Source organism: Pieris brassicae, chromosome 4, assembly GCF_905147105.1.
Source record: "Pieris brassicae chromosome 4, ilPieBrab1.1, whole genome shotgun sequence".
NCBI lineage: Eukaryota > Metazoa > Arthropoda > Insecta > Lepidoptera > Pieridae > Pieris > Pieris brassicae.
Window position 1 is genome coordinate 19,728,884 of NC_059668.1, and position 20,004 is coordinate 19,748,887.

The following is a 20,004-nucleotide window of genomic DNA, read 5'->3' on the forward strand; positions in this document are numbered from 1 at the left end:
AAAATATTCTCTATGGTTTAAAGGTTACTATAGATTGTGCTCTCGGATAGAGAATTTAAAAACGAAAAATCTCATAATATTTTTATTTTTTTTATTGTAAGGTTGGTATGGCTAAAGCAGAGTTGAAGCTGACGTCACTGGGATTCTGGCGAGGCTACTCGAGCGCAAATCGCGCCGGCGCATACGCGGAGATCCTCTCCGTTGCGCCCATATTCGACGCTATGATGAATGAGAAATTGGTAAGTTTGAATAAAACAGTTCGTAAATTTAGCAAGATATATTTAATTAATTTACACTTGCATAAAGTTTGTTTCAATGCGAGACGTAAGTAAATTTGTTTACGCTCATTCGATATTAAGGCACTATTCGAGAAATCTTTGAGAAAAATCTATAATATAGTAGGAGGTATGTTTCAAAGAAACGTTTACGCGAGCGAATTTGCGGATGAAAATATAAAATAACTAATTTAAGGATGTAAAGTAATTAAAAATATAAGTCATTAATGTCAAGTATTTAAATTTCAATTATCCTATTCTTATGCATCTAAAACGGAGGTTATGTATTTTACCTGTATAAGAAATTGTTGGAAATCTAATACAATATTTCATTATATTATTTAGCCTTCTTAGGTTATGTATCCTTTTCGGAAGACTATGTATTGTTTATCAAATTCTTTCAAGCCCGAATGTATTGATTTAAATTCAAATATAGTCTAACTTAAGAAACCAAAGTTCAATAAAATTCGTTCAGTTCTGAGATTTGTTCTTACGCCTATTTGGATGCGATATATAATATATATGTGTATAGTGTTATAGACGGTAAAATATGTTTAAATTGCTTTTATAGATCAACGAAACAATATCAATTAAAGATTTAGTTAAAACGACTGCTCATAGCGTGTCAAAATTACCGCCAACTGCTCAATGGGACCTCAAAAGAAATCGGGATCACGGAGTACCGACTTATCTACGAGTACTTAGAATGTGCGAGCCAATGCTCTCTGTAAAATCGTATGGTGATTTTGAAAAATTGGGCTTCGAAAGGACTCAACAGGAAATGATGGCCGATATGTACAGGTAAATAAAATTGTATAGAGTTCTTGTATACAAAATGTTAAATAGTGGTTATTATGATTTCAAATTTAATAAATGTATGTAAAAGTAATAAATAAATAAATTAACGGTTGACCAGCTATTTTAGGTTAGTGACGTTGCTATGCGTGTGAGCTTTATGGTTAAGCGTAGCTTGACTACCAAACCCAAAATTGTATCGCCGGGAATCGAACTAAAGAAGCTATAAGCCACGGCGTTATACAGACTTTAAACTAATGACAAGTGATTTGAAAATTTGCAACTTTAAATTTTGCATTAGAAAATTTTTATATATATAAAATAGAATAATTTTCGAACGGCTATTTATTTGTAATAAAATTACAATATTATTAAAATAAAACCTATAGAAATGCTGAAGATGTTGAACTAATGGTGGGTGGAGCCATGGAGAAGCCAGCGACGGGCGCTGTCATCGGATCAACTTTGGCTTGTGTGCTCGCAATGCAGTTTGCCAACCTTAAGAAAAGCGACAGGTGATATAACTATTATTAATACTCATTTACGAAACACTCTCAAAGCGAATTAAAACAGTTATTTTCAATTATTTGTAAAAAACAAAGGCATCATACAGATAACACATACTATTTGTCTTTATCAAGAATATTTCAGCTCTAAATGCTCCTAGAGAATAAAAAAAAATTAAATTAAACAATTAATTTGTATTCTTATTAATATCTTTTTCTTTACTACGTTTACATGTTTTATTTATTACACAGTCAAGACCGCGTTGAAGATTTGAATATGGGCCGGCGACGCCCTCAAAATATTATTGTAATGTAAAAAAATCACCACCGTCAAGTACTTTAAAACCCTTAATATAATCTAAAATCGATATAAATCTAATTCGCGTGATATGACTATAAAGTAATAATATTGTATTATGTTACAGATTTTGGTATGAAAATGACATACCACCATCATCATTTATGCCAGAACAACTCGGAGCGATCAGAAAAGTCTCCCTTGCTGGTCTACTCTGTGCCAATGATGACTCTCTTACCAACATACAGCCCAAGGTCTTTGTTAAGGAAGATCCTTACTTGTGAGTATTCGAAGTCTCGTTTTCAATATAAATTTCAAGTATTCATTTTTTACATTGAAATGTATATTACTGAATAATTTTTATAATATACATTTTACCAATTCGTTTTGTGTGTGTCAATATACGTAATAAAATAAATAGACTAAATATATTTAATTGAATCATTATATATTTGTCTTGACGACAACAAAAAAAGTTACAACAACTACATTAGCAAAATAAATTAAGTATATAATATGTTATTAAAGATATATCGTTTAATAGTAGTAAAAACATTTACTGTTGGGCAAATAAAAAACAATAACACATTCCTAATAGAAACGCGGCACAAAGTTGTGGTCAACACGGTCGTTTGGAACTGTCCGTATGGAAGGACGAAAGTGGGGCTCGTGCGGCGGAAAGACTCACACAAGATACTCTAGCTACAGCCTTAGAGAAGGCCAAACAGGAAATGGCTGATCGAAAGAAACTTGAATATATGCTTTGGGAGAGTCGTAAGTTTTAACTAAAGATCTTTTAATATAACTCACTCTGACTAAACAACATTAAGATTGTGTAAAATACACAAAAGGTTATGTAATACATTCGCGTTTTTATACGTAGTATAAGTTTAATCTTTTTTATATTTAGTCTCCGAAAAGAGGCATTTACTTCGCTCCTAATCATGCGGTGCTCCCTTTAATCGGTTGCTCATGTCTGAACGTCGTGGTCAGCAATTAACATCTGGAGAATCTGTCTTCACCGGTTTCTGTACAGCAGTGTCCTGTACATTGACGACGTGACGACAGTGTTAGGGACGATGAGTATTTCACTTGATCGGTCCATCTGGTTGGTCACGGTCTGAACGGCAACGTAATCTTTTGCCTTCTGTCTTACATATCTCGATCAGTATCTCCAAGTTCTCATCGCCTATGCATCATAAACCCTCTGTTATATTTAAATTACTTATTTATATCGGATAATTCACAGGTGGAGGTGCAGATCCTAAATCGCCAGTCGGTACAGCAGCGTCATTTTCCAAAGCGAACAAATATGCGTTGAAACTCGCCAACACCTCACTCTTCTTCGAATTTGCAACTAATGAACTTATTAACTCTGTGAATGGGTGAGTAAATATTTGTAATCGGCTGTTTATATTTAAATAGTTATAATAACTAACAGATTCCATCCGGCTTCCTAAGCATCTAAGGATCCTAAGGATCTATGAACAGACACAAAAATGTACCTGTTAAGTACCTTTAAAGATAACGTAATAAGAAGTAGAAGTACTAGGGCCACAGAAGTTACAACAACTATAATTTACAGGCGTCGTCGCAAACGTCAGGTGTTCGGCGACTCGCTCGGTTTCGGTTCCTCAAATGACTTCGTAGATTCTCTACAGTCCGTTGACATCAGCAGTTTCCTTGGATCTGATCAATTAGGTCCAGCGATTGAGCCCCAATGTGATGATGCTGGAGCATGTGACGCTACTTCTCCATTCAGAACTTACACTGGACATTGCAATAATTTGAGAAATCCTAGTTTGGGCAAAAGTTTGACAACGTTTGCGAGATTACTACCACCGGTGTACGAAGATGGTGAGTTTATATCACACTTTATTATTTATGCCTGCTAGTTTTTAAGAATAAATATTTATGCGTTTATATATTTGTATCGTGAAAACAGTGCTCAAAAGTTTTTCGGATAAGATTAGGAAAAGAGACTGAGCGCTAAGTCTGGCTCCTGTTTGTCAAAATAGGTTGTAGTGTTACCATAATTTTGTCTATGATCTATGGCTATTTTCCAAGACTGTTTTAACCATATAATTAATTAAAATATTTCTTCACGTTTATGTGTTTGGAAATAATAAAGCGATAAAAGCATAAACCAACATCTCTTAGAGTAACATTGAGAAACGATCTAAGTCTGACTACCTTACGTCAAAAATGTATTGAATTTGACATTTCACATTTCGCCTATGTTATTTTTTGACGTTTAATATTATTCCAGGTGTAAGTCGTCCCCGCATAAACACAGTGACGGGTACCCCTCTGCCTTCGCCCCGTACGGTGTCAACTGTCATACATCCTGACATATCCAATCTTCATACACGGTATACCCTCATGGTGATGCAATTCGCGCAAATTGTGGATCACGAGCTCACTATGACACCAATACATAAAGGTGAGTGCTTAATACATAAATTATTTATTATTATTACCAATATCTTAATTTTGTATGTTTATTTGAAAAACTGGCACTAATGAACTGATTTTGATAAAGTTCATAGGTAAACAAAGTTTAGGTTCTGCGTCCAAAGAAACGTATAAAAATAAACACAGTTTCTGTTATTCCAATGTCATTCAATAATATGTTTCCCGTAGGTTTCCACGAGTCAATTCCAGACTGTCGTTCATGTGACGCGCCAAGGACTGTCCATCCTGAGTGCAACCCGTTCCCTGTTCCCCGCGGGGACCACTACTACCCCGAAGTTAACGTTACTTCTGGGGAACGTCTTTGCTTCCCGTTCATGAGAAGTTTGCCTGGACAGCAGCAGCTTGGTAAGTTAAATATCTCAAATCATTCATAATGTATGTGTTTGGCCTTCAAAAGCCTTAAAAAAAATAGGATATAAGACGCCAATATGAATTCAATAGCCCATTAAAACTTAGGGCCCTTCAAGAAAAGAGCGTACCAATTCTTAAAAGGCCAGACGGACTCGCGAGCTATTGAGTGTCTATGGGCGGAAGAACCATGAAGTTCAGAAAATATTCGGAAATTTAACAATATAACAATTTCAAGTTTTAGAATTCAGTTTTATAATATTTTACTTTTTGTTCATGTGACCTATAAGATGGTTAATAAAAAAATGCTTCTAAATTTTAATGTAAATGTTTTAAAACTCTTGTACATAAACATCTCTTAACCAGATCTCAACCTGCTCAATCGTGACTTTTGTAATTCGTCAATTTCTTATTCTTTTGTATGCCATCGTAATTCATGAAGCCGTGAGATTAGCTTTATAGTTATTAGTTTATTTTATTAAGTTTTCTTTTAGATTAAAGTTGGTGATTCTATATTTGTTTTTATATCCATGCGATTAAATGCAAAAAGTGCATCATATTTTTTTACTAGGGTTTCTTAATGAGGCCGCCCGTTACTATCCTTATAATTTTATGTTAATTGTTTTTCTATAAGTGTAACGAATATAAATAAATAAGTACTAGTACGTAGGTCTTGCCAGTCAAATCAAGGGTGTAGTCCAACCTTTCCTAAACTTTTTTGTGCCGTGCCCTACTTTAGCCTTTCTAAAAAACTAATACATTTTACGAGTATTAATTTCCTAGTGGTTAGGAAACAAAATAGGATTGTAATTTGTTTATGTGATTAAAATAATAAAGGAAAGACGGCAACAAAAGTAGTAAATCATATGAAAGACTAAAGAATCTAAAAACATTTCACCTGGTACTTGAAATTAATCCCTTCAATAAATTTTAAAATAATCTTAATTTGCCACTAAACAAAAATATACAATACATAATTATGCTATGCTACGAGTTTAAATTTTTAACGGGTACATAAACTAAAAAACTCACGCTATTAGTGAGTTTATTTATTTATATATTACAGAAATACATACAGTTGAACACGTTCATTTCAGAGAGTATATTATTTTATTTAATAAAGTAATTTTGCTTTCCCGTAGCTTACCTCCTGAGCTCTTAGTATGAGTGGACGCGTTCCTAATACGCCTGTGAAGGTTTTTGATTTTTTATAAAGTGCGATTGCGACGTGCTATATTTGACTTTTTATGTTTTAATATAGAGCAGTGTTGGCCTAGTGGCTTCAGTATGCGAGTAACGAGATCTCGTACCTGAGATTGTAGGTTCGATACCGGACTATGCACCAATGGACTTTCTATGTGCGCAATCACCATTTGCTCGAATGGTGAAAGAAAACATCGTGAGGAAACCGACTTGTCCACAGAGGAAATCAACGTTGCGTGTGTAGCGGCCTATTAGATTGAAAAATGACCAACAAACAGAAACAGAAATGTGAGGCTCAGACCTAAAACGTTTTGGCGCCACCCATTTTAAACCTATAATTTTAATTCTAAACAACGTACCCGTTACGACCATAAGACGTTCCACAAACAATTTATTTTATTTGTCTACGAACCGATTTTTGTAAAGTTTAAATTGACTGGTTGTACCAGTTTTGGGTTTAAATCCAAATAAAATACTATTTTATTCATTATTTCAGGGCCTAGGGAACAAGTGAACCAAAACACAGCATTCATAGACGCATCAGTAATATATGGAGAGAATCCTTGTATTGTACGCAAATTGCGCGGTTTTAACGGCCGCCTTAATGCGACCACGAATCCTCACAATGGCAGGGAATTGCTTCCAAGATCCGACAACCATCCCGAGTGCAAGGCGGCCAGTGGATTCTGTTTTATTGCTGGTGAGAATTATTTAATATATAATATAATATTATGCATATTAAATACCTAAAACCGTAAATACCTGTACCTACCTTAGCACGGATGGGTTTATATGCTATTTTCGTAGATATTATTGTCCTCTATAAAACTGTAGTACATTACTTTGCTCTATTGTTAGTGATTACCGCAGAGTACAGCGTTATATATATTTTTCACATCTTAGGTTACTTTTTGAAATTTTTATATGGATCCTAACGTTTTGAAAATATATAACCTGTATCAGGGCTAAAGTGGGCTTCTAATGATGAAAGAATTTTAGATTAGATTTTAGATAAAAGGAATCAAGTCAATAACTACTGGACTGATGTCATACACTACATAACATCAAAAGTTCTTTAGCATATATACTATACTTCCAAAAAAAAATCCAGCCCTGAGATGCCAGACAGACCTAGTATTAAATATTTAATAGAATGCTTTGTCTTTATCACTCTCCTTTCTCTTTGACAAGAGATGAGCTAGACAAAACATACGAGGTAAAGGAAGGAAAGTTAAAAGGAAGTTGAGGTTAGATTTCAACATCAATTTATTCTTTTTTGGGGTGAAAAGTAAATGTTGTTTGAAGTGAAATTATATTCTATTAGGTGACGGTAGAGCGTCCGAGCAACCAGGTCTGACCGCACTGCACACAATTTGGATGAGAGAACACAACCGCATCGTGGAAGGCCTTAGAGGGGTTAACCCGCACTGGGACGCTGATTTACTATTCGAACACGCCCGTCGTATAGTTTCGGCTGAACTAACTCACGTGATATACAATGAGTTCCTTCCGAGACTGTTGTCTTGGAACGCTGTTAATTTGTATGGACTCAAGCTTTTGCCTTCAGGTTAGTGAAACATCTTTCTAACGAATAGGACTTAGGTACAAAATGTTTAGTGAATAAAATCTAAACAGTTTTCTCTAACATCACTTACATTTTATAAAGGTATTATATATAGGTATATATATATAAACAATGTTGAACTAGGGGCTTAATCAGCGACCCCCGGGGGACTCAATGCGGTGCCGGACGTCATTCATTCAGAATGAATGTGTCCGGCATAGCAGGCGATATGGAGGGCTCAGGAGGAAATTTTAGTGGGTCGGGTTTCTCCCCTCTGATTAGCAGAGGGATAAGAGTTAACCATCCCCACAGTCCCCGCGATAGCGACTGCATGCGCTCGCGGGCCTGCAGTTGTGCATTTGTACCTCCTTCATAAAAAAGGGGGCTTTAGCAAGCGACTCACGTTACGACGCATGTCATGAATGACACCCTTTGTCTATGTACGCATCTTATATCGGCGTGTACGGTGAACGTTAACATCGTGAGGAAAGCGACACATAGATTCCTGCCATTCCATAAAAAAGTACTCTTTTTTTTAATTGAAGAGCATTGTACCTACTAAGCAACTAGCTAAAACTATGACGAACCAATAATGAAAGCTATTTAACGATATCAGGTTACTACAAAGAATACTCTCCAACCTGCAACCCATCTATGGTGAATGAGTTTGCCGCAGCATCATTCAGATTCGGTCACTCATTATTAAGGCCGCATCTACCGAGATTGTCACCGACATATCAGCCCGTGGACCCACCAATTTTATTGCGAGATGGATTCTTTAGGCCCGACATGTTCATGAACGTAAGTATTGGCTTTAAAGGGTTCTAATGAGGTCTTTATGCGTTATCTGAAAAAAAAAGTGTTCGATTAGAGTGTCAGTATTATTGGCATTAATAAAAAGCCGAATTAATAATGCATAATTGTGTCTGTTTCGATTTTTTTATAACTAAAATCATTCAATAAATAATTTAACATATATATATATATATATATGTTACCGGAAATGTATGTAATCCGTCATTATATACATTTCCTCGGAATTGTATGTAATTCCTAAAATCGCACGGAAATGTGTAAAATAAATTATATTAGACACATTTCCTAGGAAATCTATACATTGTCTAAATAGCAATCGGAAATGTAAATATTTAAGATATCAATGGGTATGCGGGGATAGCGGAGCGAGGGGAGGGTGTTTTGTCTGAAAATTATGTTTTTTTAAGCCCGGTTCCCTTGGGTAGAATGCCTGGCGAACCCCGAGGGCCCATGTTAAGGGCGTGTTAAGAAAAGTTGAAAAAAAAGATTATTATATTTTACGATATGACCGTTAGCTGAACGTTGTTGTCTCAACGAGTGCAAATAAAAATTATTATTCTCATTTTAACAACGTGTTCTATTTCAGAAAGCATTAGTTTTATACATTTCCTAATACGATATTGGAATTACATACAATTCCTAGGAATTGTGCACATTTCCTAGGACATTTATGTATTAAATAGTTTTCGAAACAATATTTTATACATTTCCTAAATAGCTTCGGAATTATATAAATTGCCTAGGATTTGTATACAATTCCTAGATTTCATACATTTAATTCTAAAGTAAATTGTAACTTTTTCACAATTTTACTAAACGTTTAAAGTAATAATATATACTGATTCTTATCCACATTTCAACTAGTTTCCTTTAATGAAATAAAGCAAGAAAAATCCTTTCCAGCACCCACCTTTAGTAGACGAGCTGATGCGTGGTCTTGCATCAACACCAATGGAAACCCTCGACCAGTTCATTACCGGCGAAGTAACAAACCATCTCTTTGAGGACCGGAAGATTCCTTTCTCGGGAATAGATCTTGTTGCCCTCAACGTCCAAAGGGCACGAGACCACGGAATACCAAGTTACAATAATTACAGAGCTCTGTGTAACCTGAAGAGAGCGACAAACTTTGAAGATCTTTCGCGTGAGATTCCAGACGAAGTGATTGCAAGGTAAACAACGCAAATGACACTTGCGATTTTTTTGTACGTGTACGAAATTTTTGTGTCAATTCTTGAGTATTGCCACAGACTATTTAATTTTGGCATTTAATATGTTAAGTATTTGGGTTATCGTGTAACTTTGACTAAGACCTTTGCTTATAGGTTATTTGTGCATCGTTTCGGAAAAGATGTATTTTATTTAAGATATATATTTTTTTAACCAAAATTACCTTAAGAAAAACACTTTTTCAACGGATTGAAGCTTATATTATTATTAAAAACCTTTAATTATTTACATAATTCTAAATTTTAATTTTTTTCCGACGTTTCGCGTGCTTTTCAGCGTGCGTGGTCACGGTGAAAACTAACCTTACAAAATAACCTTATTTTGCTATTGTATACATTAGCATGTTTTTGTTTTTTGAAGATTTTATGATTAGTATATGTAAATCTACCCATATTCTATAACCCGCCTAGGCTATAAAACGTCAATTCTAGTTTAAAGATGTGTCACCATTTTCTCTTTTTAAAATCTGATACAATTAACAATTCTCAAGCGGAGGCTGTCACTAAGTTACCTTTAGGAATCTAAATATAATATTTAAACAGTTATATTTTATTAAAAATATTTTTTCAGGTTTAAGCGTATTTATCCCACTGTAGACGACATCGATCTATTCCCCGGAGGAATGAGTGAGCGGCCTTTGCAAGGAGGTCTTGTAGGACCCACTTTCGCATGTATTATTGCTATACAGTTCCGTCAGCTTAGGAAATGTGACCGATTCTGGTAAGATATAAAAAAATATTCATGATTTAAATAAATTTAAATGCGTTTACAATATACTTATAAAATGTTATTTTAAAAATTAACTTTTTTGGACTGGGATCTTGTAAAATAGAGATCGAACGCCACTCGAGAAATATGTCATATTAATAATGTGATAATTTCAAACAAAATAGTTTATATTTATATTTGAATATAAAAAGAAAATATATATACACAATAACCAGATATTTAATTAAAATAAAGTTCACTAACCACCACAATGAGATTCCTGTGTCGTGGGCAGCTAATCTCTTTAATTTTACATGTTCACTGCACTTGACAATAATTTCTACATAACACAATTTATAATTAAACTATTTTTGAACAATAAGAATATTTTCTGTATGATAGGTTGACGAGATATTCTTCGAGATTTTTAGAAAGTATGTCATGTGAGTTTTTAAATGTTAGTGATAATTTAGTTATTAAGGAAGTAGATAAAGATGAAAGGGCCTCGGAAACAGAAAAAGCGTTGGGCGAATAAAATGCCTTTTTGGGTTGCTTATATATAAGTTTACGTTGTGTAAGATGTGGTGTGATCGGTTTTATCTCTATATTTATAAGTTACTTAACTTAAAAGTTTACTCTAGGTATGAAAACGACAACCCAGCAGCCAGATTCACAGAGCAACAATTGTCCGAAATTAGAAAAACGACTCTGTCAAAGGTCCTTTGTGACAACTTTGACGTTCCCACAGATATACAACGCGCTGCTTTTGACTTACCAAGCAATTTCTTGTGAGTAGATCTGTCCGTTAATATGTTTAATTATTATTTATGATCAAAATTATTTTATGTTCCAATGAGTGATGTCAATATTTTTCTTGTACGTTTTTATGGAACTTATATGTATTATATGTTTGTTATCAAAACTCTATAACTACAGTAGCGTTTCTAAAAACTCGCTCGCCATTATGATGCTATATAATCCTTGAGTACATTTATTTCCTACATTTTCAATGTATTTAAAGAAATAAATACAAAACCCTAGGAAGCCTAGAGCCTGCTTAAATACATAAATTAAAATAAAAAAGTTTTATTTACCATTCAAATTGTCCTTAAAATATCTCAATAGCAACTTTAAATTTAACCCGGGATATGATCTACAGTCGAACATATTACTCGAAGACCAATTTGCAATGTTTTTAATTCTTTCAGAAACCCTCGCGTTTCTTGCGCGTCGCTGCCAAAGTTAGATCTATCAGCGTGGCGCGAGAATTCAGCACAAGGCTGTTTAATAGCGGGACGCGCTGTACCCTTAGGCGACTCTGCCTTCCCATCACCCTGTACATCATGTATCTGTACTGCTGAAGGGGTAAGTCATGCTATTTTGTATCGGTATTTAAATCCGCAAAATCATAATTTTATATAGACATTTATCTACTCGCTTTGTATCAATGAGTAGCAACGTGCTGACAGTAGAGTGAAATCTTTGTTGAACGGACCTATTACGATCATGATACTTAATACCATTTGCTCTTTTTTTTATTTTTTTATTAAATACATTTAAAACTATACAATAAACTACTAAACTATACAGAAAATAAAATTTCACAGTTAACCAGCACTATTAAATTCCAGGCTCAATGCGCATCTTTGCGTATAACGGACTGCGCGCAATTGTCCCGCGAATGGCCGCGTGAAGCAATTCTACGCGATGACGTCTGTACAGCGCAATGTGGCGCCGCCCCACAGGGCAGACCGCCGAGGCGACACAATATTAACTTCAATTTTCCGGACTTAACACAATTTATCGCTAAGTGAGTTAGAAATAAAACGATTAATGCAACGTCGAACCTCTAATTTAAAAGTTTTAAGTGTTCACCCGATACGGTCACTCGCGTTTGTTATTTATCTTTAGACGCCCACATTTGTAACAAGTATCAAGAACACTGGCCTAAAACTAAGAACCTCAAAAAGACAAAACTTGCACCATAATGTATAGAAATCATTGTTTTTTTTCGAATAAACACATCGAACTATAAACAATGAAATATCACACTGTCAATCACACGTGACAATTGACCGTTTTAAATAGGGTTAGGGGCTGATCAATTTCCTAACAAAACGAAGAAATTGTTTCTATACAAAAACGAAAACTATTACTTGTATTGTAAACATGAAACACTTCTATGCAACGTAACGCATTCAGGCTGCCATTTAAAAAAATAACCTAAGTCAATTAACCAAGGTTTAATTTACGAAACGTTTCATGAAGAAATGACTATAATCGTGAGTTGTCGTGAACCAAATGAGAGTCAACTACATTAGAATTTCTATATTTTTCCTGGATTAGGATTTTAATTTTATATACATACACAAGTATTTTAATATTCAATAATATTTGCAAGTATTGTGATATAACTCACCTATAATATAGTAATCGGTGCTCCGTCCTTAATAATAATATTTAATTACTTAAAAATTTCTATACACAAACAAATTGCGTGAAAATATAATACTCATATATTTTCGCAAAATTTGTAAATTGTATGAAATATTTTATTATGTACAAACTACTAAGTCGTAGTTTTAGACAATTTATATTATCGGCATGATTTGATCAATTTATCAGCCATTATAAGCTTTAATTGACAATAAACTTACCGAATGTTACCATCTACGAATAGTTAATCTATTGAAATCGAAAACATGTACCATTGTGTTACCATTTTTACAACATTTAAGTTTACTAATTTAAAATAATTAATTTAAACACTGCCTCTGTTTTGTAAATTTGCGGATTTTGATATTTAGTTTTAATTAGATCTAGTTTTTGTACAATTTTAGAAATATAATAATTTAATATATAAATTTCTTTTATTTCACTACCAAATTTATTTTATATGTTATTTAAAAACTATTTACAGGCACTAAGTTCACACACAACCATTCCTTGACACAGAACACCAAACAATTACAAACAAAACTGACATAATAAATATTACATAATAATATATTTACAAAATAAAACGAAAATATTTACAAATTATTTATTTCGTTCCATAATATTATCAAGTCTGTAAGTTTCTTTTTAAATAATTCATTGAGTATAAAAAAAATGTGTTGAAAAAAAAATAAACAACACAAACAAAAAATTTGATTTTTAATTGTTAGTCTCAATTGTCAACCCGCACTAAAAACTAGCACTGGGGTACCGTCAACTTTACGAAAACCAAACGATCCGTTTCGATTGCACGTTATTGTTCCTCGTTACCCTGAAACAAATAGAAAAACATGAATACATAGTCGATAGAGGAATTTTAAAGTTATTTCAAAATAATAGTAAAAAAAAGTGCGTGCGTACAAAGTACACATGTCTCATGTGTCACAAGCCTCAGTAAAAGTTAATTATTACTGAGGTACCAGTATGTGATCACTCCATGTATTTGTATATCTATATTCACACTGTGTTCACGCTGTATACGTGCTAATGATAATATAAATAAATAAAAAATCTGCGTTTACTGCACATGACGTTATGCGACTGAAGCCATATAAAGTTCTAATTTGTTACTACTAAACAAATAGAACAACCAATAGCGCGTATTTTTCTCGATCTCCCTACTACTATGTGTATTACTAAAATGTGTTTTGTTTTGTTCCTTTAATATCCATAGACTAATAGTTGGTCTTGAAATGACGTGAAAGCTGAAAATGAAAATAACATTCTTGCGGAATTTGATTAATACCATTGGGCTGTGTCAGTTGGCAGCCACCTCCTTAAATCCATTAGCAAGAGGCGCGGCATCGCTACTTCGCTTCCAAAGGCCGTATACTCGTCCAGGAACGGCTTGCCAGAGGCGGACCGTCCCGTCTTCAGAGCCTGTGGCGTATAATTCCCCGTCTGGGGACCATCGCACACAGTGCACGGGACCAAAATGACCCTTATTTGACTCTGAAAAATTATGAAAGGAAATTTTGATGCCCGTAAATACTATTTATATTTTACATTGATGACTTTAAAACATGTGTCAATTGATATGCGTTTTTATAATTTTATTCAATACAAATACAAAACCAAGATTACTTCCTGACTGATTGAAAATTTACATTTTTTGTGCTTCTGTAAACTTACATTACCAGTCTTACCTATGATGACATTCGACCAATCAAAGTATAGAATACGAGGGCAGGTTTTTTTTTAAATAGAAAATTATTTTTAATTGAATATCAATTAAGACTAATAATTACCGAGTTCAGTCCCGGTGTTGTAGTCAAACTTGTATACTTTGAGGTCTTCTCCGCCACAGACAAAAGTGGCTCGACTCGGGGCCAATGACGCGGAGTAACATCGTGTGGGAACTGCCACTTCCCGCATTAGACGCATCGTGTCCGAAGAATAAAAGGATACATTTGTACCTGAAAATACAATAAAAACATAAGCAATCTCTTTAGCTTCAATAAAGGCATATTAAGGAGTATAACAAATTATCAACGATATAGTTGTAGAAATGTTTGACCCATGTCTTATTGGGAGTTCAAATATAAAAACACTTCTGCGATATTGAATAGATAAAAAAATTTCAATCGATGCGAGCGCCATTTACTATGAAACGTTAAATATGTTTAATTATTATTTATGTAAATACATAGTTTATATTAAAGTATAGTATTATAAACTTCTTAAATGTGTAATGACGACAGCAAAGTTAATAAAAGTTATGCATTACCATGTGCAACTGTCAAAACAGCGCCATCTCTAGATAATTCTAGACTGTTTGGTGTTGAAGAGAACTCGACCTTTTGTACTTCCTGCATTGAAATAAATTAAATAAGTATATAGGTATATAATTATATTGCCGACCAACAGCTAACATTTATATATAAATTATATTTAAAAGTAGAAGAAATAGATTATATTTTTTTTTAAATTTAACCCAATTGTGATTGGTCAAACGAATGTATTATTACGTACGTCACGCGTCAATGTCTATTCGATTAGAGATACTGACGAAAATCTAAAAGATCGTGCTGTCATTTCATTTTATATTCACACCACCCAGGGTATGCTTGCTTGAATATATAGTGTTAGTTTTAAAGTGCCATTTACTAGACACGTAAAATTTTACATAAAGAAAAAAAATACCGAAAGAAAATTGTGTTAATACAAATGTAACTTTAAAAATATCCTTTTCTACTCCTTATATATTAGGTACTTACATATGAAATTGGCGTTTTATATGGGAGGAAAAAGAAGTAGATTTAAATAAAATAGAATATATTTAATTAGTCTAAATACCATTGCTATCTATGCACTTTTGCCACCTTATAGGTAGTTCATTGATCCCTTTACTTAAAAAAAAAACCATTCGGACGGGAGTCAATAATCTCGATCTTGCAAGAAGTTTTCGAAATGGCACTCTGTTGGAACAAGGTCCGGGAAGTACGGAGGATGTCTTAGACATTCCAATTGAAACTCTTCTAATTTGGTAGCGGTCTGTTGTGCAGTGTGTGGTCTTGCGTTGTCGTGAAGCAGCAGTGGCCTGGAGCGATTGACGTTGGTTGTTTAGCAGCTTTTCCATCATGGTTTGCACTTGCTGACAATAGACATCTGTCATAATCGTCTGGCCAGATTTAAGAAAGTTATAGTGAACGACCCCGGCATAGTAACTTTAACGATTTGGCTAGTTCGGCTTTGTTCAGCGATGAGCGCTTCCGATTATCGTACGGGATCCACTTTTCATCACAGGTAATGATTCCATTTTAAATCCCATCATTATTGTGCCGGTTTAGTAATGTAACGCAGCAGTCGACGCGTGTTTGTTGCTTTACTCAATTCGTGAGGTACCCACATTTCAAACTTTCTCACCTTCCCAATTTGCTTCAAGTGGATTAAAACAGTTTTATCACTGACACCACCAGCTAACGTAGTTTGCGATGAATCTGCTTTCACAATAGCCTTCAATTAATCGTTGTCAAATTTGCACTCCGGGGCTTGTTCTGCCGGTCGAAATTTCCAAAAACCAAACCAACGGTTTTGTTTCTGGTTGGGACCAAAAACGCTCCGTGATTTTTTTTTACGACACCGCCGCCATACTTTACATCATTAATCCTTCGAGCTGTTTCTGCAGCTCTGGTGCCACGATGGATCTCGTACTCGTAAATAACGCGTTATTTTATGTTTTCCATTTTATAAATAGAGTGACGCAAAGAAAAAACATTAAAACCGTAAAATGAAATGAATCATGGTTTTCGATAAACAAATGAATGAGTAAATAGCTGTAAAAAATTGAATTTGGAATTCCTAACCAAAAAGATGTCAAAGTAGTCAGTACGACAAAACGTTAATTTCACATGTAAGGACCTAATATATTTATGTAAATGCTTCCTGTACATTAGTTCCGTAAAGTATTAACCTACCTGTCCACTGTTACGATCCCATACACGCAAAGTAAGGTCATCACTAACGCTTACAATGCGTGAATTGTGCAGGAAAACAGCATGCCTGATACTACTCGTGTGTGCGCTGAGTTTTTCTAGAGCTGAAAAGGCCACGTACAAGTATTAAAAATGGCACTTCCTAAGGCAACTCCTTACATGCTATGATAATTTATGCCCGATTATCCCTAAGTTTTCGAATCAAAATAAACCTAAAAACCTTTCGAACAAAATAATAAATAAGTGTGACTCCCGAATGCCAAAAATATATTGGAATTTACCATACGAGCCATGTTTAGCCCTAATTCTAGACTGAATTAAAGCTCTTAGCGTTTGTTCTTACACTTAGCCCAGCTTCGACAGGTGTATTTCAATTTTATTAAATATGTAGGTAGACATACGGTATCGCGGAGATTTGGTAGATTTTAATGTCTCCTATAAACTGTATTATAGTATAGTTAATTGGTACATTATTGGTTGATTTTTATTGTTATTTTTTTCACACCTTGAGTTAACATTGTCGAAGTTTTCACATGGATCCCTACATTGAAAATATTTTATAGGCTTGAATCATGAAAATATCAATTCAGTGCAGTTGTTTTGGGACAATATTCAATGGAAACAAACAATAAGTTTAAAAAATCCTCTTTATATTATGTATATAAGTGGTGCTGTTGATGAAATAAAAAATATTTTTCATTATAATATGTTCTACTAACCTAAACCAAAAAATGAACATAAGGGCAAACTCATGTTAATTTTTTTATGTACTACAACATACGTAATACAGTGATTTTGAAATTGTCAAAACAAGCAACATTTACAACTATATATCCTAAAATATAAACGTCTACATATTACATCAAGCAAACACCTTTTGATGTAAAAGAGATATTGTTTATTATAACTAAAATGTTAATTCCCCAATTTCAGCACACAAAATTCTTTACATTGCCAGTGTGTGAGTATAACCATAAAAAAAATATATAATCTAAATGAAAAATAATAACTTACCACCAACTTCAGGCTTATTAAGATCAAAAACCCGGATAAGCTTTTCATTACTCGCTGTAAGTAAGAGAGTGTCTTCCGCATTGAAGTTAACACTTTTTACTATATGCTCATGGTCAAATGTTTGCAAAACTTCACCAAAACGTGCATCCCAAAGTTTTGCTGAAATCCCAAATACCATAGTGTGACCACAAAGCAATTCAAAATAATCAAATATAAAACATATCCCTGATATAAATAACATTGCTTTGGTAACATTTGCTGATATACCTGAAAAGTCTGCTGCTCCACTTGCAGCTAGGTTTCCATTTTGAGTTAAAGCCACACCCCACACAGCACCTTTATGACCCTCAAATGTACCTATCCAATCACCAGTTTCACCTTGCCTTAACATAGGTTTGCCATCTATGAACAGATACATTTACATTATGCATGATAATTTATAAATAGATAATAAAATAATCTTGCTTTTCATTTTAAAAAAGTAAATAATTATTTAATTTTAGTTTAAATAGAGCAACAAAAGCTTGCTTCAGTATTTTGATAATGAAGAGATAGTGGTTTGTATCATAATTATATTATTATTGTATTAATACTAGAGTATTATAGTGCAATTAGAAATAAAAATAACTTTTTTCCACAAGGCATTTGTGGAAAATTTATCAATAATAACTAAACAACAAATCCTATTGGAATACAAAATTCTCCAGCAAAAAAGGGTAGTTTTATAAACATATAATGAAATGAAAGTTCACAATAAAATGCTGTATGATAAAAACCATTAATGTCAAGTGCTTTTATACACCTTGAAAGAGTTACAAGGTGACCCAGTGTTGGTATAAGTGAAATGTCAACACCACTGAACAGGAAAGCAACAATTAGTTGACCCTATAGCAATTACAACTTACACAAAGAATGAACGAGACTATACATGTAAATAAAAGCACGACTTAATCAAGGTAAACAAGGCTCAACAGGAAACTTAAACGGAACTTCAAGGTACTTCCTACAAGACCGGAAAGAGAAGGTCAGCCCCATACATGGAAAGAATTGTTCCATACGGACGTAAAAAATTTCGTCGCCTTTCCAATTAACGACATCTAACATCTGTCGTTTTATGAATACAAATAACAATAAATTACTCACTTGCAAGTCTTCCACCTACATCTAGGCCAAGGCAAAAGGGCACCCTAACTGAAGAAAAGATTAAAAACTTACCTTTGCAAGCCGAAATCAAAAAATATCCGTCTTTTGTTACATCACTAAAGTCCAAATGCACAACTGGTCTTGTATGGCCACCACATGTTAAAGGTACTTGTTTAAATGAAGTCATTTTGTTTAGTTATTTGATTGTTGTACTTTTTTGAAAATAAAATAAAATTATCTTTGTAAAATTAACCTAATGAGTCCGATCGTACTGGATGTTGACAATCGACTAACATCAAAACTCCAATGTAAATTTCTCTATAGAATGACAAATCGCAATGAAAGTCGTGACATTGATGAATAGATAACTAACATAAAGAAGCAATATTTACTCATCTGTATTCTGTGCATTTGTGTAAATTATCTATTATTCATAATGATGACATGTTTACTCTTTCCTAAATAAACTTGATAAGAGAAAATTATTACATTCATCAATTATTATAAATTCAAAGGACATTCCAGAATCAGTTAAGTGTAAGCTGTCAGACATCAATTAATAATTTATTATCTGTGTAAAGCAAAAGTATTATGACGTGTCCAAACTCCAAAATTAGGTGCGATCCGGCGACGTTGACAATATTTTGACAATTTTTTCTAGATTGTTTAGTATTTTGCCACAAGTACCAAATACTTGAAAATGGAGTTTTTTAAATCAATACCGACTCACATTGACTATGTAGGCCAAGCAAAAGCAGAAAAACTATATAGAGCAATCATAACGTTATTCAGTATAGTTGGATTTGTTTGGGGTTACATAGTTCAGCAGTTTTCACAATCCGTATACATTCTTGGTGCAGGATTTATTCTAGCAGCAGTTCTCACTGTGCCACCGTGGCCTATGTATCGGCGCAATCCACTTAACTGGCAAAACCCAAGGAATACAGAAGAAAAACCAGCTGGCAAGAAAGGAAAGAAATAGTGTTGTGTGTATATGATTAATTTCTAAGTTTCTAATTATATTATTATTCCTCTAAATTTTTGTTTTTATACATCAACGGATATTAATGTTTGATCTTGCATTGACTTTTCATTTGTACTTTGTATATATTGTTATATTAGGTTCTCTACATTTATTATTAGTCACTTTAACAATGGATGCAACAAGAGACCATAGGAAACAACTTATTTATTTAAA

The 20,004-nt window shown here is 33.7% G+C and overlaps 3 protein-coding genes across 3 annotated transcripts in view; 2 read left to right on the forward strand and 1 right to left on the reverse strand.

The window, feature by feature from the left end:
* Positions 1-13,005, forward strand: part of LOC123708261 (heme peroxidase 2) — a 32,042-nt gene extending 19,037 nt beyond the window's left edge. The window contains exons 8-24 of the mRNA XM_045658889.1: positions 102-239; positions 847-1,076; positions 1,460-1,585; positions 2,002-2,154; positions 2,473-2,648; positions 3,124-3,259; positions 3,460-3,731; positions 4,144-4,317; positions 4,518-4,694; positions 6,397-6,600; positions 7,225-7,467; positions 8,081-8,265; positions 9,184-9,452; positions 10,081-10,230; positions 10,860-11,006; positions 11,427-11,583; positions 11,850-13,005. Of these exons, the coding sequence (XP_045514845.1) occupies positions 102-239; positions 847-1,076; positions 1,460-1,585; positions 2,002-2,154; positions 2,473-2,648; positions 3,124-3,259; positions 3,460-3,731; positions 4,144-4,317; positions 4,518-4,694; positions 6,397-6,600; positions 7,225-7,467; positions 8,081-8,265; positions 9,184-9,452; positions 10,081-10,230; positions 10,860-11,006; positions 11,427-11,583; positions 11,850-12,032 (3,120 nt within the window). The 3' untranslated portion in view covers positions 12,033-13,005. The remainder of the gene's footprint in view (positions 1-101; positions 240-846; positions 1,077-1,459; positions 1,586-2,001; positions 2,155-2,472; positions 2,649-3,123; positions 3,260-3,459; positions 3,732-4,143; positions 4,318-4,517; positions 4,695-6,396; positions 6,601-7,224; positions 7,468-8,080; positions 8,266-9,183; positions 9,453-10,080; positions 10,231-10,859; positions 11,007-11,426; positions 11,584-11,849) is intronic.
* Positions 13,006-13,255: 250 nt separating this feature from the next.
* LOC123708977 (serine-threonine kinase receptor-associated protein) lies at positions 13,256-19,107 on the reverse strand. Its single transcript, XM_045660038.1, has 8 exons — positions 18,879-19,107; positions 17,931-18,065; positions 17,664-17,822; positions 16,632-16,753; positions 14,942-15,023; positions 14,463-14,630; positions 13,961-14,166; positions 13,256-13,486 (listed from the first exon to the last, which is right to left on the reverse strand). Exons 1-7 carry the CDS (start codon positions 18,991-18,993, stop codon positions 13,973-13,975), a joined length of 975 nt encoding a protein of 324 aa, XP_045515994.1. The 5' UTR covers positions 18,994-19,107; the 3' UTR covers positions 13,256-13,486; positions 13,961-13,972.
* Positions 19,108-19,409: 302 nt separating this feature from the next.
* LOC123708174 (signal peptidase complex subunit 1) lies at positions 19,410-19,844 on the forward strand. The gene has a single exon (XM_045658717.1). The coding sequence runs from the start codon at positions 19,507-19,509 to the stop codon at positions 19,786-19,788; it is 282 nt and encodes a 93-aa protein (XP_045514673.1). The 5' UTR covers positions 19,410-19,506; the 3' UTR covers positions 19,789-19,844.
* The last annotated feature ends 160 nt before the right edge of the window (positions 19,845-20,004 follow it).